Source organism: Lepidochelys kempii, chromosome 13 (assembly GCF_965140265.1).
Source record: "Lepidochelys kempii isolate rLepKem1 chromosome 13, rLepKem1.hap2, whole genome shotgun sequence".
Classification (NCBI taxonomy): Eukaryota; Metazoa; Chordata; order Testudines; family Cheloniidae; genus Lepidochelys; species Lepidochelys kempii.
The window spans coordinates 5577094-5601285 of record NC_133268.1 but is presented as its reverse complement, the minus strand read 5'-3'; the positions used below and the strand labels follow the sequence as shown (position 1 = coordinate 5601285).

Sequence of the window (24192 nt, the reverse complement as noted above, 5' to 3'; positions counted from 1 at the left end):
TGTACCACGACCACACTACAATTGGGCGCCTTTTAAGATGGGGACAACTTACAGTGTGTTGAGGTTCTGCAGTCTCCTGAAGGCTCCAGGTTGAATCTCTTTGATGCGATTGAAGCGTAAATCCCTGAAAGTGAGAGAATATCAGTCAGCGTACATCTGAGAGCAAGATTATCCATTAGCAACAAAGATCATTAGCTGTCCTGGTGCTTTAGACCTCAGCATGTCAGGCCTAAAGGAGCTTGAGAAACTACATCAGATGAAGAATCCATTCTGGGATGATAGAGTGGCTACCACTGTTTGCTGAGGCAGTCTGAGCCTCCCTAGATTTATGAACTCCACTTTCATTCTTAAGAACCTGATACATAGAGGCCACATTTTGAAAGGAGTCAAGTGATCAGTTGCACTAGTTTGTAACACACTATTGCTCTGATTGCTAGTGGTTAGCTGTGCAATTACCTAACTTGCATGCACAAAATGTGGTAACTGCGCATGCAACTTGGGCAAACCTAACTAAAGTATAAACTTTGCCCCTAGTTGCCAGAATGCAGGTGGGTCTGTATTTTTATGGACTCATAACAAGGATTTGGTATTTCCACATGGGCACTGAGGCCAAGTTTCCAGCTGCAGGTGCATAGCGGAGCTCACATGAAACCCTAGATTTGCAGGCACAGACTCCTGCATGTGCGCATGCACTGTCCTTGCAAACACATTGCCGGACATGGAGCTGCACACGCCGGTGTATACAGGCATGCACACAGGTTTGCGGACACTCTTATTAAAGTTCAGGGCCAACATTTTGGCCCTAAAATGGTCAAATCTTGCTGAATAGTCTCATGCAGTCACCGTTTCCAATTAGCTCCAAAATGCTGCAGGGACTCAAAGGCTTCTCCCGTTCTGCATTTTCAGTTAGTTCCATTTCATTTAGAATTAGCAGAATCCATTGTGGCAAACTTAAAGAGCTCTCTGTGTAACTGCACTGACTTGGACCCTGAAATATTATATTTTGACTGCTTATTGGATAATAAAATAAGAGCTAAGTAAACAAGTAGAAACAATTCTACAGGGAATGTGCATCCATTTGGCGCCTTTGATTGTCCAATGTGCTATGGCAATTTTTGCCTCTACTACTGTAAAGGGCTGTAGTTAGGGCAGGGAGACTGGGCTGAAATACGTGCATAATCTAGCATTTGCCATAGAAATATCACCACACCTTCCCCAGTGAAGTTCACCCAGGGGAAGCATGAAGAATGGTGCATGATAACAAGGGGATTCGAAATCAGATAGTAACAGTCCACCCTGGGGAATTTTGTTGTAGTGTTTCTGACCCTGTCAGCTGTTAGCAGAATAACCCTTCCCTAAATCAGTATGCTGAATCATTAACAATGGGAGCATGCAAAGCAATCAGTGAGAGCATACAAAGCAATCAGTGGCTTCTGGAATCAGTTTTCATTTGTATTTAGCCAATTTATGCATTGACACATGCACATCACTATGTTACCTCGGCAAGCAATCAACTGCAAGTCATTTATTGAAAGAATATTGCAATGCCACAGAAATTATTGCTAGCACTAATTTACTTTAATGTAACATCTTTCACTCACAAGGTGCTTTACACAGCAATGGATTAGATTTTGGTAGTTCTGGGACCATTCACGCCAGAACTGGCTGAGCAGATGTCAGCTGCCCATATATTATGAACAGAGACATGACAGTAGAGGCTGTTTTACCAACCGAGTTAATGGCTAGGACATGGGGGTTATCCCCTACGTTCCTTGGGGAAGGGGTCAATTAGGCACTGCTTTTAAATGAACTTCCTGGTGGTAGAAAGAGGCAGAGTGATGACCCTGGATACTGACTTCTTCCATTAACCCCCAGGACAACAGCAACAGCAGTGCGGCTTGCACTGACCTGCCAGTGGGCATTAGTCCTGCCACGAAGGGAAAACAAGCTAGGCCAGAGAAAAACGGAGTCTTCACGATTCATTCGGTTCTTGGCTTCTCAGCTCAAGCTGCCACTTGCACACCTCTGATAAATAGCAGCAGTTCACTTTTATCTCTAGAGTTCAGAGTTATTTACAATGGTGGATGGACATTGCTATCCCTGCTTTACAGCTAGGGAAACTGAGGCACAGGGAGGTTAACAGCTGTGTTTTCCAAAATGGCTGCTAATTGTGGGGTGGCCCAATTTGAGATACCTAGGGCCTGACTATCCAAGGGGCTAAGTACCTGTGGACTCCATTGGATTCAAATGCAGTTAAAGTACCATTTCAACAAGACCTACCTGTTGTATAGTCCTTATGCTGCCCCTCTGCACAGGGCTGAACTTTACTCAGCATTGAAGAGATCTTAATTAACATTCATTAGTGCTATGAACATTTATACCAGCTAAGGACCTGTCCCTCTAAGGATACCTCTGCACAGTGAAAGCTAAGCACAGGCTAGTCTACCTGAGCAAGCTTGAATCCAGCTAGCTCACACCATGGTATTAGTGAAGTCACTGTAAGCCAGGGGTCTCAAAGTCCCAGCCCATGGGCCATCTGCGGCCCGCAAACGGAGGAGAGACGCATGCAGACACACTGCCGGCAATGTCGACTGCAGGTGCCCCCCCCCGCCCCCCGGCAGCTCCCATTGGCTGGGGGAGAGGGGCAGAGATACCATCCCTAGTTGCCTGGCAGAGTCAGCCACGGAGACAGCATCACTTTTTTCCACAATGAATATAAACAAGTCAAAATCCCGAACACAGCTCTCTGACGCCCACCTCGCTGCAATCCTGAAGGTTTCAACTTCACTGAGGCCAAACATCCACAAACCGACAGAACCGAAGTGTTGTCAGGTGTCTGGCAAACACTCAAAACTCTGACAGGCGAAGAACTGTATAAAGTTGTAAGACAGTTTTATTATGTCTCAGAAATTCAAAATAAAAGATACAATATAAACATTTTCTTTTCTGAGTAACAGCCGTGTTAGTCTGTATTCGCAAAAAGAAAAGGAGGACTTGTGGTCTCTAAGGTGCCACAAGTCCTCCTTTTCTATTTTCTTTTCTGAACACCATCCTCAGCGACGTTATTGGCCCGCTGGGAGGATTTGAGGACTGTCACCGGCCCTAAGGTAAATTGAGTTTGAGACCCCTGCTGTAGGTGGAACAAGCCCAACGTGAACCTTGGGTACATATTTGGCTTGCTAACCTGAACCTGCACTGCAACTTGGCCTATCTCAACTGGATTCAAGCTAGCTTGAGCAGGCTGTCCTGTGCACAGCTTTTGATGTAGACACACCCTAAGTATCCAAGGCCTTGCCGAGTTGCACTGGTTTACCGAACAGGGCTAATCTAAACCCATTCAGTAAGATGGGTGCATGGGTACTCATTCTGGTTTACACCAGGATTAACGTGGTTTAGTTTAAGTCAATTAAGAATCTCTTTATGCCAAACCAGAATAAGGCCCTCACACCAAAATAAGTGTCCATGCTGGGGTTTGAACCAGTGTATCTAAATCAGCTTAAGAACAGATTGAGGTTAGGCAGGTGCAACTTTCTTGTGTAGATCAGGCCTGTGAGACAAGGGGACATATTTTTGGTTAGCAAGTATCAGTAAACCAGATTACACTTAAGGATGAAAATGCAGGAAAAATCAAATAGAGCCAGTGTTGACAGCCTTGCGCTATAGAGCCAGCTGTTCTTCTTTTCTGTATTTACTGCTGGACTGGTTAACTTTAAGGTTACACAGAGAGAGAGGGGAATTCTGGTAACACTTTAATTAAAATCCAGAGCCATTCCTGAGGCCAGTCTTTCCAAATTGCTCAGCACCAGATTTTCTGTGCTCAGCACCCTCAATTGAGGCCAGATTCTCCCAGCAGCTCCCATTGTGACACTTAGGACAAGAATTTCATAACTCAGCAGCCAATATGCAGTACTCGTTTGAAAATCTGGCCCCAGTCTGTGGATGTTGGTGTGATGAGATGGCAGCCATTAAAACAGAAGATGGCATTTCAGGCCATAACCACCACACTCAGTTTCGCGCACAACACAGAATTTCTAGGAGCTCGTTCAGTAGTAACTAAAAATGTATGTCATTTCCCTTTCATACCATTAACACTTCGGCTTGCCTTTGTCTTCAGCACCCTAGACTGAACACATCTGAGATACAGCCAGTGGTGCTAAGGATAATGGAGTCCTCTTGTCCTCATTTGAATAAAGACAACTTGATATTTTTAATTTATGTCGTACTTCAGTGATTTATGATGAATCTGCATAAAAGCACGGTGTCTCCACAGCACAATTCACCCTTGAAAGACCCACTCAGCTACTCACCACACGGCTGCAGTGCAGCTCTAACACGGTTAATAGAACAATCTCTAGTACAGAGTTTTTCCTAAGGATGCCATATGCATCATGGCCCAGATTTTCAGCTGGTGCAAATTTGCATTGCTCCATTCACATCAATGGATCACACTGGTTTACACCATCTGAGGATCTGGCTATTTATATTGAACCCTGTTTCCTGGAAATACATTTTTCTAGCATCACAGGAGACACTTGACATTATACAGAGTATTTAAGAGTGGAGGCCAATAGCCAGGAACATTCAGAAGGTTCCAGTAGGGAGAACCCTACATTTTCCAGTGCCTTTTAACTAGCAGATGTGCTAGTTAACTGTGAGGCATGCTACATAGCTATGGCACAAAAACTTCAATTGGGTTTTGGCTTATGGAAATTAGATCGGGATCTGACTTGGTTTACAGCATGTCAGACCAAATCAAGTGATACTGCCCCATAATGTGATAAGTAGAGATATGCCCGAGGAATGAAGCATAGACCCAAATTTGAAATTGCCCAGAGCCCATCTGTGCGATCAGATTTGGGGGTTACAGTTCAGGCCTACCTCTAGTGACAGCAGATGAAGAAATTATTTGCATCGCGCCCTGAATTTTATCCACATAAAACACTAATACAGCAAATAATGTATGAGATCTCCCCAATTATTTTGGGGGTGGACAGATGCCACAGAGACAGAATGAGGATAGGCCTATTATGTACAAGGAAAGCAGATGATTCCTCTGCTGGTTTGCAAATTGAGTGCCTCTCTGTTTATTCCCACCTGTGATAGTGTGCGGATTTCCCTTTGCATTGCTCCTTCCATGGCTAAATGCATGAAGACTATGTGAATCATCATTTGGGAACCTGAGGTGGGCTAGTGCATAAAGCCTACTCTTAACCCAACACTTCTGTTGATTGCACCTTTGGCAAGAGAGCCACAATTTCATTGGTGGTGCCTAGAATGGGGAGGAGAAAAGATGTCTGAAGAATAAATATTTGGCCCTGAGACAGATTTTCAAATTGGCAAATTACACGGCCAACTGCTGACCCAAGCAATCCCAGATAATTTGAACTATTAAGTGAGAACAGCAGCAAGGGGCTCTCTTTTGCAGGGAGGAGATTACAATCTGATCCTAATTAAACCAGATTAATTAATTAATCCCTTCTTGGGATTCTTGTCAGCAAGCAGCAGGGCTCCCTCAATGCATTGGATCTTGCCCATATGTTGACTGTTCAGACATTGCCCAGATCAAATAAAGACAGCTCTCCCCTCCTCCTGAGCTCATGAAAACACGCACCGACTCTGATCCAGGAACAACAAAAGGAAGTTTCAGAAGCACAAAGGTAAATTTATCCCCATCAACGTGTCCAACAAGGAGACAGACTTTCTCAGTCTAAGACAAATCGCTGCAGCATGCCTCTATATTGATTCATTAGTTGCATCTGTTCAGCTTGTTTTGAGCCACAGCCCATAGATCTTTACTCTGCGTATGCGCACACATGCGAATAGAGGCATTTGCTTAGAGAAAGATGATGGGTTCACGTCACCCACCCACTACTGTACCACTGCCACCTCTTTGAGGAAATGCGGCAGCTGTATAAACAGCGCACAGAAATTTGATGCTTCGTTTCTGGACAGCAAGAGGAAAGAAGATTCTGCTGGAATTGCAGGGCAGAGGTGGAGTAGTGAGGCAGAATACAAGTACCCAAGTTAGAATTTGGTAACCACTGCCCTTACAAAGAGCATCTTGGGACCTTCATCACTGGGAAGATTTTCCATTTCATTTGAAAGATGCAGAAGTGCTCCCCAAATAGGGAAAAGGGTGATTATTCAAAATCTTTCCTATTTTCCTTTCGATAAACTGAGGTTTTCAGAGAGACTATTCTGACCAACATGAAAGGGTTTAATTCTGAGGGCTATTTACATAGCCTAAATAAAGAGGATGAACTGGAAAGAGATAACTGTTGGTACATTACACATATATGTTTAACACAGAGAGGAAGTTAACTGCTCAATTTCCCCACCTTCCCCCCAGTTCACCTGTAAAACAGAAATTTTGGGCAAGTGGGTAGAAACAACGTGAAGGGAGAAGCACTTCCAACAAGAACACATTTGCTCAGTATGGTTTCTTAAGGCTAATATGCTGCATTTTTATATCACAGCTTTTATCCCCAGTGATCCCACAGAGTTTCACAAACTAAATACATACATGATTTGCCCACTAAATGTAGCCATGTCTGGGGAGGAGAACAGCAGCTGAGACAGTATGCTTGTCATACATATAAAGGGAAAGATAGCAACTTTATATATGCAGTAACATCAAATCCCTCCTGGCCAGAGGTACAGAATCACTTACTTGTAAGGGTTTAATCAGTTCCATTAACCTAGTTGGCACCTGTCCAGAAGGACCAATGGGGAAAGAAGATACTTTCAAATCTGGGGAGGGGGAGGTTTTGTTTGCGCTCTCCGTTTGTTCCCTCTCGAGACAGAGAGACCAAGCAAGTAATCCAGCTTCTACTGAAATGATATATCTAAAATTACAGAAATTGTAAGTAATAGCAAGGAAATGCATTAGATTATCTTCTGTTTTAGCTTGTGAATTTTCCCTATGCTAAGAGGGAGGTTTATTCCTCTTTTTTGTAACTTTGAAGTTTTGCCTAGAGGGGAATCCTCTGTGTTTTAAATCTTATTACCCTGTAAAATTACCTTCCATCCTGATTTTACAGAGGCGCTTCTTTTACTTTTTTCTTTATAATAAAGTTCTGTTTTTAAGAACATGATTGGGTTTTTAGTGTCCTATCTGTGCTCAACTTGTTTACCTATTTGGTTGGTATATGATTCTCAAGCCTCCCCAGGAAAGAGGGTGAAGGGGATTGGGGGGATATTTTGGGGAAACAGGAACTCCAAATGATCCTTTTCCTGAATCTTTGTCCAGCTCACTTGGTGGTGGCAGCAGTACCCTCCAAGGACAAGGAAGGATTTGTGCCTTGGGGAAGTTTTTAACCTAAGCTGGTAGAAATAAGCTCAGGGGGTCTTTCATGCGGGTACCCCAGAATTCAGAATGGGGAGGGAACCCCGACAATGCTGCAAAACAGCGAGGGAAGGCAAAATTTGTCAGATTGGACAGACAGAAAATGCATAATCCGTGACAAACTCAGCGAAAGGGAGGTGGACTGACCGGGTCATCTTCAATTCATGCCAGCAATGAGTTCAGGTCACAGGTGCTGCATGTTCTTTTCTTGTACCCGGAGTTAAGTTTAGTTAGCCCATAACTCAGAAGTAGATCTACGTATAATGCAAAGGAGAATAATCCATGTATAACATGATTGGAATCCATTAGCCTCCACTACAGGGAGCTTCTTCCCACTGGTGGCTTCTCCCCATACCAACATGTTTCAGAGTTTATGGTTGGAAATGTCATGCTACAAAACAAATGGCTTTGGAGGTTAAAGACCTATTGAAATTTTCAGAGTGTATGTTTCACAGCTGTTGCCTTCTTTGGGCTGTTGGCTAAATGAACTGCCTTAGTCCCAGCGGTAACCAACAAATCACATCTGGCAAATCCTGTTCCAGTGGAATGGACGGCAGCCAAAATACATTTGCAGTTATACATCATGCATTTTTATAGCTTACTTATCTGTACACATGTAGCCATTACTGCCATCATGTTCCATACTCAGAATAAAATGAACAGACTTCATTACCAAGGATAAATATTCCATTGCTAAAACCAGACATGGGGCCAGATCCTCAGCTGCATCCAGCTGCAGGGAATGAGAATCAAAAGGAGCCATTAACAGCTTAGGGATGGTTTAAGCCAGTCCTGGGATCACCTAGATCAGGCTTAGGACTGCTCTAAGTTACACCAGCTGGCTACAGCCCCCACCCCCAAGGGCCATCCTGTAGCAGGAGATTGCTGCAGCACAGTCTGGGCTGGCCACAATTCCTCCCCCTTCCCAATCCTGGGTGCTCGAGAGAGAGAGCCACTGGAGCCAGCTACACTGGCTCTACACCACCCATCACTGCCTCCATCAGAGGAATGCCCATCTGGGGACTTGCAGCTGCTTTCAATTTTATAGCAGCACAGACAGAGTTGGGGCCCAGGATCTGGGTGTATGTATTTGTATCTTGTACCAGTACATTCTGTTCATATCAAATGATGACTCTTATGAGATAGGACCATAATTCCATATTTTTTACTCAAAATAAGAACTTCATGACCTGGATCTTAAGTTTGCTAGACCTCTGGATGCTCACACAGATGCAGCGTGCCGTCTCCTGAGAGGAAGAAGTACGACTGTGTCATAAAAATCTGGAACAGTTGGCGTTTTTAAGATGTACCTTTTGATCGTTGGCAACTTTTAAACAGCATGTGAATTATTAAACATTTTTATAACAGATAAAACAGAAAGCTGTCTCTTAGGACTATTTATTTCAATTAGATTATAAAATCCCCAGGACAGCCAGAGCCACAGTGTGTTTTTTATTTGTAAAAAGAAAAAGGAGGACTTGTGGCACCTTAGAGACCAACAAATGTATTTGAGCATAAGCTTTCGTGAGCTACAGCTCACTTCATCGGATGCATGCAGTGGAAAATACAGTGGGGAGATTTATATACATATAGAACATGAAACAATGGGTGTTACCATACACACTGTAAGGAGAGTGATCACTTAAGGTAAGCTATTACCAGCAGGAGAGCGGGCGGGATGGGGAAAGCGGGCGGGGGGGGACGGGACGGGAGGGGAAACCTTTTGTAGTGATAATCAAGGTGGGCCATTTCCAGCAGTTGACAAGAAAGTCTGAGGAACAGTGGGGGGTAGGGAGGGGGAATAAACATGGGGAAACATGGAATAAACATGGGGAAATAGTTTAACTTTGTGTAATGACCCATCCACTCCCAATTTTTATTCAAGCCTAAGTTAATTGTATCCAGTTTGCAAATTAACTCCAATTCAGCAGTCTCTCATTGGAGTCTGTTTTTGAAGTTTTTTTGTTGAAGAATTGCAACTTTTAGGTCTGTAATCGAGTGACCAAAGAGATTGGAGTGTTCTCCAACTGGTTTTTGAATGTTGTAATTCTTGACGTCTGATTTGTGTCCATTTATTCTTTTACGTAGAGACTGTTCCTCAGATGTTCCTGTTAACTGCTGGAAATGGCCCACCTTGATTATCACTACAAAAGGTTCCCTCTCCCCCCGCCCGCCCCGGGCTCTCCTGCTGGTAATAGCTCACCTTAAGTGATCACTCTCCTTACAGTGTGTATGATAACACCCATTGTTTCATGTTCTCTATGTATATAAATCTCCCCACTGTATTTTCCACTGCATGCATCCGATGAAGTGAGCTGTAGCTCATGAAAGCTTATGCGCAAATAAATGTGTTAGTCTCTAAGGTGCCACAAGTCCTCCTTTTCTTTTTGTGAGTACAGACTAACACAGCTGCTGCTCTGAAACCTTTTCTATTTGTATATCTTTGCAGTGATCTATGAACAGAGAATATTTAACTTGGCTCAGGTGATCCATAAAGATTTATCAGTATGAGCCTTGCTTTTAATTAGGTGGACCAAAATTAGACTAGAATGAGCCACAAATCTTCCTAAGAAAGTGTCTGAAATATTAAACGCAGTGCAGGAATATACATCAAAATGTGATGGCTCTTATTTAATTTGACATCTGGGCCCAACCCCGAATAATCCCATTCAGATCTCGGTAGTTTGCTACCTTTGCCTTTCACATTAACCCAAATAACTACATTTTCCGAACTTTTAGACATGCAAAGAGTACCAGTGGTAGCCCAGGAGAAGCAGCAGTGTGAACGGTTAGCATTTGAACCACTGTGTTATCTAACTGCTCTCAGAGCAGGAAGATGCCATAGTAGTTAAAATGCCAGACTGTCTCCTGCAGTGTTCCCATTGTTGCCAACAGAAAAGCTGCACTAGTAACAACAGTGGAAAAATTTTAGGGAGAAAAAGCTAAGACAGACATCCCAGCTGAGATCAGAATTTAATCCATTAGAGTCATATGGAAGCGATCCTCAGCTAGTTAATTTTGAACAAATTCCATAATCAACAGCAACTCAACTGAGAACGAAACTATTTATACATCTTTAACAATTCCTGTCTGCTTTTGACACTGCCCAACTCCTCCAAACCAAGAAATCATGTCTGGATAACATGTGTAAAGGTACTTTGGAATGGGCCAGATAGGTCTTAAAGCCATTCTGCAGTTTTAGGATTTACCATTCCTTAAAAGCATAGGAAGTTTGCTCTTCCAGATCTATTACCAGAAGTTCTACAGAAGTCCCAGATTGGCCCCAAAATGCTACATGAAATCCCTCTCTTTTTGTTACTCAGATCTTCCATTGAAATAGACACAACCAACAATGCATAGTCTTCCCCACTGTAACCCCACCTTCCAAAAAAAAAAAATACTACCAATCCAGTGGATTTTTAAGAATGTATAAGGTTTGTCACTATTGTTTGGCACCCCAAATAAACCTTCAGTTCTTCCCCTCTCCCTTCCCCCAGTTGGGTCTGGAAAGTAAGAACCTACAGGAAGAGTAGATAAGGGAATGGAGTTGCATTTATAAGCAAGAAACAAAACCACCATCTCTTTGCATACACAAAACTAAAACACCCAGTGTTCTCCCATTTCCCCAAAGCTGTCTCTCCAATAGTAAAAGGTGATCTATCATCTTCCTTTAAACAAACTCTGTTTAGGGATTATCTTTGGAGACTCAAAAGTCATTGTTTTCTTGTGATCTTAGTTGTTTTTTAGTTTCCTGTAGGTGTCCAGTTAAAGATCATTAACTGATGCTAAGTGAGACAGTCTCTGAAGAGGTGAGGCTTTTGCAATACAGGCATTCCTGCAGAAAAAGCAAGGCGTAGAAAGCATAACTTTTCTTTCCTCTCCTCAAAGGCTGATCATGCAAAATAACCAGGAAAATGAAATCAGCTACTTACAATATGTTTGTCTGAGGTGGGACTTCAGGGATGTTTTCCAGCATCAGATGCATGCATCTTACTGTAGTCCTAAAGCACAAGCAGCGGCTAGGACAGGAGCAGGAGAAATCAGGCAAGAGAAGAAAAAGCAAGAAGCCGGGAACAACTGCAGATTTGACCAGCATTGTGTTTGCTGGAGTGTACTTTCCCTGATTCTGAACTGCAGGGAGCTGACAAAAGTTTCCCAGCCTTGAGGTCCAGGAGGAGGGGACTCATCAGCATGTGTTTTCAATTAAATTAAGGCAGTTTGACAGTGTAACCTTCCACCCCCTCTGCCATAATGTACATTTTTGAGATCACACTGCTCCCCCACCCTCATTTAAAAGTTTGTACACAGTCACCCACAATTGATTTTGACTTATTCCCGCCTTGGCTCCCAGCTGGAATAGGAAATTAACTCCTCATGTTCCTCTTTGGCATATTTCTACATTTGTTTAAAAGTGCAAATAACAGCTCTCTGACATTGGTAAAGTCAGCTTTGTAGAGGCGAAAGAAAGGATGGCTTTGTGGTTAAAGCACTGGCCCAGGACTCAGGAGAGCTGAGTTTTACTTATTCTACCTGACCTTGGGAAAGTCACTTATTAATCTCTGGGCATGGCTACACTTGCAGATGTAGAGCACTTTGAGTTAAACCCACCTTTGGAGAGGGCTGTAGGGAAAGCGCTGCAGTCTGTCCACACTGACAGGAACAAGCTCACTGGCATGGCCACATTTGCAGCACTTGCAGCGGCAATGGGAGCGGTGCATTGTGGGCAGCTATCCCACAGAGCACCTCTTCCCATTCTGGCACTGTGACTTGTGGGAAGCGGGTGCGGGGCATTCTGGGTCTTGTCCCAACGCCCCGTGATGCATCGGTTCGCATCCCAGCAATCCCTGTGCTTCCATCCACATTTGGCGCCATCTTTCAACGTTTTTTGTACTGCGCGCTCTGTCTTCCCTTTCGGTCTGCGGGAATGGAGCCCGAACTGCTGAGGAGTATGCTGATGAGTCTCACCTGCACCTCATGTTTGGCAGTCGAGTTATTCCTTATGATCCAAAGTGACAGTGAGGGCTCCGACGATATCGACTCGAGTAACGCATATGACACGAGTTTGCTTGTGGCATACACAGACATGCTCACCCCTGTAGAATGCCACTTTTGGGCTCAGGAAACAAGCACTGAGTGGTGGAATCACATTGTCATGCAAGTCTGGGATGACAAGCAGTGGCTGCAGAACTTCCGGATGAGAAAAGCCACTTTCATGGGACTGTGTGAAGAGCTTGCCCCCACCCTGCGGTGCAAGGACACAAGATTGACAGCTACCCTGACGGCGGCGAAGTGGGTGGCTATTGCAATCTGGAAGCTTGCAACTCCAGACAGCTACCGATCGGTTGCTAACCAGTTTGGAGTGGGAAAGTCGACTGTTGATGCAAGTTTGCAGGGCCATTAATCGCATCCCACTCAGAAGAACCGTGACTCTGGGTAACATGCATGACATTTGTGCAAAGCCATCCACAATGGGTTTCCCTAACTGCAGAGGGGCGATAGATGGCACACACATTCCAATTCTGGCACCAGCTTACCTAGCTTCCTAGTACGTTAATCGGAAGGGGTATTTGTCTATGATTCTCCAGGATCTTGTGCATCACAGTGGGCATTTCATTGACATTAATGCAGGCTGGCCTGGAAAGGTGCATGAAGCACGCATCTTTAGGAACACTAGCCTGTTCAGGAAGCTGCAAGCCGAGACTTTTTTCCCAGACCAGAAGATCACCATACGGGAAGTCAAAATGCCAATTGAGATCCTTGGAGACCCTGCTTGCCCTTTAAAGCCATGGCTAATGAAACCCTACACAGGGAGCCTTGACAGAAGCAAAGAGTGGTTCAACAACAGGCTGAGCCAGTGCAGAATGACTGTGGAGTGTGCTTTTCGTTGTTTAAAGGGCCGCTGGCGCTCTCTGTATGGGAAGCTGTACCTGGCCAATGACAGCATCCCCACAGTTATATCCGCGTGCTGTATCCTCCATAACATTTGTGAAGGGAAGAGTGAACAATTCACTCAGGCATGGAACTCGGAGGTTCAACACCTGGAAGCTGAATTTGAACAGCCAGAGAGGAGGGCTATTAGAGGGGCCCAACGCGGGGCTGCAAGGATTAGGGATGCCTTGAGGGAACAATTTGAGGCTGAAAGCCACCAGTAACGTCTGGTGTCCTGCACAGGAGTGAAGTGCAGTAGTTCCAATGTTAGTAGGAATCTGTGTTTGCTACGCTGACGTGCAGTACCTGTTTCTTTCCTGGGCTAAGGTATTATTGCATAAAATAAAAGATAAAGAATGTTTTCAAAGCCAAAAAACCCATTTATTGAAAAGAAACAACTGCTTGGGAAACATTGGGAAACAGAAAGGTCAAGGGGGTGGGGTGGGGAATGATACAATCACAGATTTGCGTATGTCCTGTCTGGAGTGCTGTGCAATGAGTGCTGCACCTCAGGGTGGCTATACTGCATGGCGATGGGGATTGAGTGCAGTGGGTAAGGGTTGTAGTTTTCAGGGCTGGGTGGTGAAACTACAGGTGTTGGAGGCAGCTGGTGGCGGTAAGAACCCGGATGTCGGGGAAAGTGGGTTGGAGGTGACATGGGGGCCCAAGGGAAAGAGTTTGGGGACAAGGGCTGCAGGGGGGACAGGCACGGTAGTGCTCCGCCTGCATGGCTATGAGCACCTGCGTCAAGTCCACTTGGTGCTCCATGATGCTTATCAGTCGATCCGTGCTTTGCTGCCGGAGCACTGCGCTTTTGTGTCGGCGCTCCTCATTTTGCTGGCGGATCCTCCTTTCACTGTCCCGCCACTCCTGCACTTTTTGATTTTCATTACTGGAATGCTGCATTACTTCATGCAACATCTTCCTTGCTTCTATGTGGCCGCTTTCTGATTCATTGGAGTCTTTCGGCCGGTGATAACACAGACTGCTGAGATCTCAAGGTTGCATCTGTAAAGGCAAAATGCAACACTTAACAGAGGCAGCATTGTTCACACCAGACAGAGCAATGATTCCCCTGTATTTAAGGGTAAGCACAGTCTACACAACAACATAATTTGCCCGTCCCAAACCGAGTGCACATAACCCATGGGAGCCCCAAAATGGTGAGTAAGCACAGGGTCAAGCGTGACTGATTGTTTCATGGCTGTCCTCTGGGTTTCTGTGCCTTGGGGAGAGCGAACAGCAGCAGGGGCCCCCTATACTGAACACAGTCCCCACATTTTCCACAGGAGTTCATCCTGGAAGATATCTCATTGCTGAGGGTGGCCTGGGAAACAGGGAGGGTCTTCTACTGCAGTGCGGCTTCCGCCCTGGCCCATCTGCAGCTAGCCTGTGTGCAGCAATGGTCTCCCTGCCCCTCACGGCACAATGGTGCAGACAAGTTAGCCTTACTGCGACAAGGAACACAGTGGCTCTCCCGAGAAACCTGCGCAAGCGCATTGCCCAAGTTCTGGATGAGACCTTTGAAGAGATCACTGAGGCCGATTACTGCGATGTGAGAGAGCACATCAACGCCCTATTCCGCATCTAGGCATGCATGTGGCCCTAACCCTCCTCACCCCAAGAGCCCGCACCGAATAACTTCCTTCCCAAAATAAAAGCTGCTTACCGGGAACCTCCTCTGGTGTTTGTCCTTTCCCAAGCACCAGCTGCCGTGAGTGGCTACCTTCATTCTGGCTTGAGAACAGCTCCTGACTGTATGTATCTAGGGATGCCAGGGTGTCTTCCTCTGCCTCAGTACCCTCACTCCCGCTTTGCTCCTCCTCCTGCCTTGTTGAACTGCGCTCTGAAGTGACCCTGGTGGTACTTTGAGTGGAGGTGGGGTCACCCCCAAGTACTGCATCCAGCTCTTTGTAGAAACGGCAGGTCGCAGGGGCAGCACCGGAGTGGCTGTTTGCCTCACGGGCTTTGCAGTAAGCATTCTGCAGCTCCTTCACTTTAACCCTGTACTGCAGTGCGTCCCGGTCATGGCCTCTTTCCAGCATGGCCCTTGATATCTGCCCAAAGATATCATAATTCCTGTGGCTGGAGTGCAGCTGGCACAGGACAGCTTCCTCCCCTCAAACACTGATGAAGTCCAGCAGCTCGTCATTGCTCCATACTGGGGATCTCCTGGCACAGGGAGGCATGGTCACCTGGAAAGATTTGCTGACAGCACTCCACCCCTGGCTGAGCAAACAGAAAGGGGATTTTCAAAATTCCCAGGGAATTTAAATGGCAGGTCTGATGGTTGGTCACCTGAGAGCAGGGCAGTAGAGTTCAAAGTGATGACCAGAGTGGCTAGAACAGGCATTGTGGGACATTTCTGGAGGCCGATCAGAGCGCACTAACAGACCAGGGCGTCCACGCTGATGCCGCGGCGCTCGCCGAGGTGGAGTACCAGGAGCACTCTAGCCACATAGTCAGAGCACTCTACGTGCCTTGCCAGCGTGGATGGGCAGTGAACTAGTGCACCCGGGGCTCCTTTAATGCACTCTAACTCGCAAGTGTAGCCAAGCCCTCTGTCTCTTAGGGTAGGTCTACACTTCAAGCTGGAGATGTAAATTCCAGCTCGAGGAGACTGCGCTAGTTCTGACCTCTGAGTTGGCACGCTAAAAATAAAGCGTAGCCACAGCATCATGAGTACAGTGCAACGGGTCCCCAATTTCATATGGTGCTACAAATAAGTCAGCAATATTCAGCTAAAGATAGGGGTGGGTTTGTTCTGTACAGTTAGTGGCTAAATAAGATAAATAACCTGCAGATAAAGAGTACTATCAGGAGCAATCCAGCACAGACTAGAAAGGCAAGAATGAAATGGACTAAATGACCTAACTAGTAATTCTCATCTCTCATTTCTAGGATTCTCGGATTGTTGCAATATGGACTAATTTGATCAACTAACAGAATGCTTTGTTGATGGGATGCCATGCCCTACATGTAGAAAAATATGAATTATGGATAAAGGCATTTTTTAAAATTTCCTTTTATTTATTGTATATAGTAAAACAAACAAGGAACCCAGAGTTGGAAATAGTGATACTATCTAAATTATGGAAATTCAACCCCCTGCGCCCATGCTTTGCATTGTATGAGAAAATTCAGAAGTGAAGGGAAGACTTAATGGTTCTCCATACTGGACATCCAGCCTTTTATAAAAAGCTTAAACTTTGAGTCTGGAAGTTTCATAATAATTTTTAAAAGTGATGTGCAGTTTTAAATTTGTGTATTGAGCATGAAAGTTCATTAGTGGATAGGGCTATTTCAGGAACACTGAACATGGCAAATTTCCAGGCTTCTCTGTCTGTGGGATCAACTGAAAGTTCTTTTTAAGTCAGTAATTGTTTCCACCTTGTAAACAGTAAAATACAATTAAAATGACAACAACATAATTAACAAGAGTCTGATTTAAATCTTCAAAACCCAGGAAACTAGGAACGGAGGATGGCGTTCCAGCCAGAACAAAAAGAAAAGGAGTACTTGTGGCACCTTAGAGACTAACCAATTTATTAGAGCATAAGCTTTCGTGAGCTACAGCTCACTTCATCAGATGCATATCGTGGAAACTGCAGCAGACTTTATATATACACAGAGAATATGAACCAATACCTCCTCCCACCCCACTGTCCTGCTGGTAATAGCTTATCTAAAGTGATCATCAGGTGGGCCATTTCCAGCACAAATCCAGGTGGCCCACATATCTATTCAGGGGACACCATCACAGGGCCTAATCACATCAGCCACACTATCAGAGGCTCGTTCACCTGCACATCCACCAATGTGATATATGCCATCATGTGCCAGCAATGCCCCTCTGCCATGTACATTGGTCAAACTGGACAGTCTCTACGTAAAAGAATAAATGGACACAAATCAGATGTCAAGAATTATAACATTCATAAACCAGTCGGAGAACACTTCAATCTCTCTGGTCACGCAATCACAGACATGAAGGTCGCTATCTTAAAACAAAAAAACTTCAAATCCAGACTCCAGCGAGAAACTGCTGAATTGGAATTCATTTGCAAATTGGATACTATTAATTTAGGCTTAAATAGAGACTTGGAGTGGCTAAGTCATTATGCAAGGTAGCCTGTTTCCTCTTGTTTTTTCCTACCCCCCCCCCCCCCCCCGATGTTCTGGTTTAACTTGGATTTTAACTTGAAGAGTGGTCAGTTTGGATGAGCTATTACCAGCAGGAGAGTGAGTTTGTGTGTGAGAAAACCTGGATTTGTGCAGGAAATAGCCCAACTTGATTGTCATGCACATTGTGTAAAGAGTTGTCACTTTGGATGGGCTATCACCAGCAGGAGAGTGAATTTGTGTGGGGGGGTGGAGGGTGAGAAAACCTGGATTTGTGCTGGAAATGGCCCACCTGATGATCACTTTAGATAAGCTATTACCAGCAGGACAGTGGGGTGGGAGGAGGTATTGGTTCATATTCTCTGTGTATATATAAAGTCTGCTGCAGTTTCCACGATATGCATCTGATGAAGTGAGCTGTAGCTCACGAAAGCTTATGCTCTAATAAATTGGTTAGTCTCTAAGGTGCCACAAGTACTCCTTTTCTTTTTGCGAATACAGACTAACACGGCTGTTACTCTGAAACCAGCCAGAACAGATTCTCTCAACATTAGGCTACAAACATATATTGTACAGTGTAAGCATTCCAGAATGAGTTAATGGAATTTTAGCCTTCATCCTGTATTTCCTTGCTTTTTGTGGTTCTCTTTGGCCCCCAAGCCTTTTATATTATTTGAGCATTTTAAATTTGTGGTTTTTTGCCGACTTGCCTTTTTTTTTTTTTAAAGCCATTTTCCCTTAATGACCTCCCAAACCAGAGTTTAGATACTATATTCCAGAATACGTTACCAAAATAATTCCCCCCAGACACATACACACTATTTGTAATTCTTTTCGGGGAGGTACAATGAACCAACCGTACTGTAATAGTTTGCGGCTGCTGCATTACATATGACCAAATCTTTTAGGTGGTAATCTTATAGTTGATGTTAAAAGTCATTCACTTCCCAGCCAGAAAAGAGAGACATTGTACACCAGGTTTCTGGTCTAACCTTCAAGCAGTTTTCTGTCTGTTTACATTGGCACCAGTCTGAAAACTAGGCAAATTTGATGGAAGTCTTCCCACCTTTACTCCGTAGACTTGATTCTTGGTTATGAACAGAGTGACCTCTAGTGGCCAACAAAAATCCCTCGTGATTACATACTGTGAAAGGCTAAAAAATACCCACTTCAGTCTTCCTGTAATTCAAACTGCTAGCATCCAAAGAGCAGAGAGCCTCAGCTTAATGACAACTTGAAGTTCTAATTGAAACGAGTTAAATTCAGTTCCTTCCTGTCTGGGTATTTACAAAATAAGGCAACAAGATTTTGATTGAAGTCTTGCAGCCATGAATGGCATGTATTCTTCTGACACTTTCTGTGGGGACTCCACAGCTCCTCTTTCCAATCAGACTGAAATCTGTTGGAGCAGTATAGCATTATAACAAGAACTTAGGTGCAGTTCTACTCTGAAAAATTACTGTAAAAAGGCCATGAAATGTCCCACATTTGTCTGTATCTTCCAGATCAAATTTCTTCAGTTTGAAGATGCAATATGGTTTTTCTATCAGCTATGAGCTCGGAACCTTAAAGTCAAACTGTATTTTTTTAAAAAGAAAGTAAGAATGGCCATACTGAGTCAAACCGATGGTCCATCTAGCCCTCCTGTCTTCTGACAGTGACCGGTGCCAGATGCTTCAGGAGGGAATGAATAGGACAGGGTAATTATTGAATGATCCATTCCTTGTTGTTCTGACTGCCAGAAGCTGGGATGGAGTTTAGGGACATGCAGAGCATCTCTGGGTTTGCATCCCTGACCATCATAGCTAATAGAATCATAGAATATCAGGGTTGGAAGGGACCCCAGAAGGTCATCTAGTCCAACCCCCTGCTCGAAGCAGGACCAATTCCCAGTTAAATCATCCCAGCCAGGGCTTTGTCAAGCCTGACCTTAAAAACCTCTAAGGAAGGAGATTCTACCACCTCCCTAGGTAACGCATTCCAGTGTTTCACCACCCTCTTAGTGAAAAAGTTTTTCCTAATATCCAATCTAAACCTCCCCCACTGCAACTTGAGACCATTACTCCTCGTTCTGTCATCTGCTACCATTGAGAACAGTCTAGAGCCATCCTCTTTGGAACCCCCTTTCAGGTAGTTGAAAGCAGCTATCAAATCCCCCCTCATTCTTCTCTTTTGCAGGCTAAACAATCCCAGCTCCCTCAGCCTCTCCTCATAACTCATGTGTTCCAGTCCCCTAATCATTTTTGTTGCCCTTCGCTGGACTCTCTCCAATTTATCCACATCCTTCTTGAAGTGTGGGGCCCAAAACTGGACACAGTACTCCAGATGAGGCCTCACCAATGTCGAATAGAGGGGAATGATCACGTCCCTCGATCTGCTCGCTATGCCCCTACTTATACATCCCAAAATGCCATTGGCTTTCTTGGCAGCAAGGGCACACTGCTGACTCATATCCAGCTTTTCGTCCACTGTCACCCCTAGGTCCTTTTCCGCAGAACTGCTGCCTAGCCATTCGGTCCCTAGTCTGTAGCCGTGCATTGGGTTCTTCCGTCCTAAGTGCAGGACCCTGCACTTATCCTTATTGAACCTCATCAGATTTCTTTTGGCCCAATCCTCTAATTTGTCTAGGTCCTTCTGTATCCTATCCCTCCCCTCCAGCGTATCTACCACTCCTCCCAGTTTAGTATCATCCGCAAATTTGCTGAGAGTGCAATGCACACCATCCTCCAGATCATTTATGAAGATATTGAACAAAACTGGCCCCAGGACCGACCCTTGGGGTACTCCACTTGATACCGGCTGCCAACTAGACATGGAGCCATTGATCACTACCCGTTGAGCCCGACAATCTAGCCAGCTTTCTACCCACCTTGTAGTGCATTCATCCAGCCCATACTTCCTTAACTTGCTGACAAGAATACTGTGGGAGACCGTGTCAAAAGCTCTGCTAAAGTCAAGAAACAATACATCCACTGCTTTCCCTTCATCCACAGAACCAGTAATCTCATCATAAAAGGCAATTAGATTAGTCAGGCATGACCTTCCCTTGGTGAATCCATGCTGGCTGTTCCTGATCACTTTCCTCTCATGCAAGTGCTTCAGGATTGATTCTTTGAGGACCTGCTCCATGATTTTTCCAGGGACTGAAGTGAGGCTGACTGGCCTGTAGTTCCCAGGATGCAAATAATAGCCATTGATGGACCTATCCTCCATGAACTTATCCAATTCTTTTTTAATTCAGTTATACTTTTGGCCTTCACGCATCCCCTATTAGTGAGTTCCACAAGTTGACTGCGCATTGTATGAAGTACTTCCTTATGCTTGTTTTAAATCAACTGATTATTAATTTCATTGGGTGACCCCAGGTTCTTGTGTTACATGAAGGGGTAAATGACAGTTCTTCCTCTGCTTTCTCCACACCATTAATAATTCTATAGATCTCTATCATAATCCCTCCCCCCCGTTAGTCATCTCTTTTCTAAGATGAATAGTCCTAGTCTTTTAAACTCTCCTCACATGGCAGCTGTTCCATATCCCTAATAATTTCTGTTACCCTTCTCTGTAAGTTTTCTGACTCTAATACCTCTTTTTTTAGATGGGGTGACCAGAACTGCATGCAGAATTCAAAGTGTGGGCATACCATGGATTTATAGAGTGGCATTATGCCATTTTCTATTATCATCTTTTTCCTCATGGTTCCTAACATTGTTAGCTTTTCTGTCTACCACTGCACATTGAGCGGATGTTTTCGGACAACTATCCACGATGGCTCCAAGATATTTCTTGAGTGGTAACAGCTAATTTAGACCCAGTCATTTTGTATACAATGTTGGCATTATGTATTCCAACATGTATTTGCATTTATCATAGCGTTGCCAACCCTCCAGGATTGCCCTGAAGTCTCAATTAGACTTTAAAGATGTCATGTGATGAAACTTCCAGGAATATGTCCAATCAAAATTGGCAACCCTAAATTTATCAACACTGAAGTTCATCTGTCATTTTGTTGCCCAGTCACCCAGTTTTATGAGATCTCTCTGTAACTCTTCACAGTCAACTTTGGACTTAACTATCTTGAGTAATTTTGGATTGTCTGCAAACTTTGCCACCTGTTTATCCCTTTTTCCAGATCATTTATGAATAAATTTTCCTGGCTCACATATCTCCCAAAGACATTGCAATCAAAGTTTAATGAATTCCATTGCTAATGTGAAAGCCAGACTAGAATTCAGTGCAATTTCCCTATAGCTGCCTTGGCTTGGGTAACAACGTATTTTGGGCCTTGATCCTATAATAGATAATATGCAAACATACCAGTCCACCCAGTTGCTATCATCTGCAGAACTGACCATTAATAAAGTCAGCAGATATGACAACTATACACACAGGGAACAGTTCTGAATAGGAAGATTCTATTCATACAGTTACTTTAAAAAAAAAAGTCAACCTTCATTTGAAAATGAAGTTGACGTTTGAAACTGGTATCTTCTCCTACTCATTTTGTCTTTTCTGTTTGGAAAACAGGTTGCTGTTGAGGTCTCTAGTATGGAACACTAGCCAGCATAGCTCCCTTTTGTTTATGTATTTAAATTTACCTGTTTGTCCCTCAGCATCAAATGATATTCAAAATAACTGTGCAGTCCTGGAAACAAGGTTTGAAACTTAACAGCTGCTGGGAGTGACAGAAGAGAGTTAATGCACATATTTGTACTCCACGCCCAATAATGGCCCAAACCCATCTTCCATATAAAGAGATTTTGAAATCAGTGGTATATATAATTTACTGTGCTTAGATTGAGGACTTCTCTCTCTTCTCCTCCCACAAGACATTAACCTTTGCATTTGAACAATTTGAATGGATAACAATTGCAAGGGTCTGCCAAAAACAGGCACACAAATACTGGCTTCTGCATACTCCACAAAGACAACTATCCAGAAACAGTGCAGGCACATTTTCAGTCACCCTTTGAAAATTCAGTCCCAAGAGCACAGATTTTGAATCACATTTGCTAGCAGAATAGGTTGCACATGTTAAGCAGCAGTTAGACATCCAGCTACCAGAGCTGGGGAGTTTTTGAACATGTAAAACGAAGGCTTGAGTCTCCAAATGCCTAAAGTACTGGCATTATTCCGTTCATGCCCAAGTTGTCTCATTGGATGCGTTTGCAGGATCAGGTCCTAAATGTACAACCAATTTATGCAACAATAATTTACAAGCACAAAAAAATGTGGCCTTTTATGTCTCTGAGCTCCCATTCATATTGTCTTGACACAATACATGATTGTTATTGTATGTAACCAACTGTGAAATTAGTTAGTTTCATAAACAATATTTATTGCAAAAATAATTACTATACCTACAAATCAGTCATGTAATATATTGCTCTTTTTTAAAATAAAATTAGAGGGGGGGAAAAAACAAAGAAAGAATTATGTAATTATCAAAAATCTATAGGCACTTTATTTATAAATTGATTTCATCTACAAAGACCAAAGCAGGAGAGGTTATAAGGGAAAAAATAATTTTCGCACCTACTAGTCTGTGTTAAGTACATTCTGCAGTAAAGATCTGATTTCAAATTAATATTTTACATTATTTCTTGTAAACAATGAAAATTATTTTGGGGATATCAAGAGAAGAAATCAGCTATTGTGACTATAAATCACTATATAATCCTATGCCATCTCAAAAAACAATGAGGAATGAAAAACCAAAACTTTGAGAATTCTAAAGGAATCCATCAATAGGTTTTGACATCAATAAATAGGCAGGGATGCAGCATCTTTAAATAAGTGAGATGAGCCCAGCTCTCTTGTTAATATATGAGAGTTATATTTTAACAAATTAAAATCAAAATCTGAAGAGGAAAACAAGTTTACCAACAGTATAAGAATAACAACATTACTTTTTGTTTGTCAACTATTATTTATTATATTAGCACCCAATAATATCACTCAGATCAGGTTTTCACAGAGAAGGTCGTGTTTTGAGAGATTTAACCCCCCCCCCCCCCAGTTAACACTTATTTTTGTTAATTACAAATTTTACAGTCCTATCAGTCAGAAAGTGTGAACTAGGCCCACTACATACAATCGTCTACATACAGTTATAAAAGCCTGGTAAGGGAGTAGCTACTGTGCATGTTTGCATTTGTTTTTCATAACCATAATTACTGCAACATTGGCTCTTATAAATCCATGGCATGCAGACACATACTATTATTAACGTGCATTTAAAGGGTACACTGTAATTCATATTACACACAAACCACTAAGTCATACCAAGACCTCGGAAAAAGGCCCATATTTTTCCTATACGTGTTTAATAGTACTGTACCATAAGACAAGAAATTAAACCACAAGAAGTATGTTCAAATGATATTAAGGGTCTGCCTCAAGGTCTCAAAGGAAATCAAAAATCAATGGGTAAGCCTGAAACATTCTGACCTTAGCCCAGCTGAGCCTGAGTATTATCAGATTCCCAAGACATTGGTTGATTTTATATACTATTGGTTACCTCGAGCAGCAAACACAACTCAAATGAATATCAACAGCAGTTGCAGGTACATAACAAGAGAATGGTATAGCTCTATACGTTCCATTCCATGGGGATTCATAGATATTAAGGTCCGAAGGGACCATTATGATCATCTAGTCTGACCTCCTGCGCAATGCAGGCCACAGAGTCTCACCCACCCACTCCTGCGATAAACATCTCACCTATGTCTGAGCTATTGAAGTCCTCAAATTATGGTTTAAAGACTTCAAGGAGAAGAGAATTCTCCAGAAAGTGACCC

General features: G+C 43.5%; 1 protein-coding gene across 1 annotated transcript in view; it reads right to left on the bottom strand.

Moving 5' to 3' along the window:
• Positions 1-11441, bottom strand: part of LOC140896881 (peroxidasin homolog) — a 66804-nt gene extending 55363 nt beyond the window's left edge. The window contains exons 1-2 of the mRNA XM_073308948.1: positions 11278-11441; positions 53-124 (exon numbers count right to left, since the gene is read on the bottom strand). Coding sequence (XP_073165049.1) covers positions 53-124; positions 11278-11441 — 236 coding nt within the window. The remainder of the gene's footprint in view (positions 1-52; positions 125-11277) is intronic.
• Positions 11442-24192: the final 12751 nt, after the last annotated feature.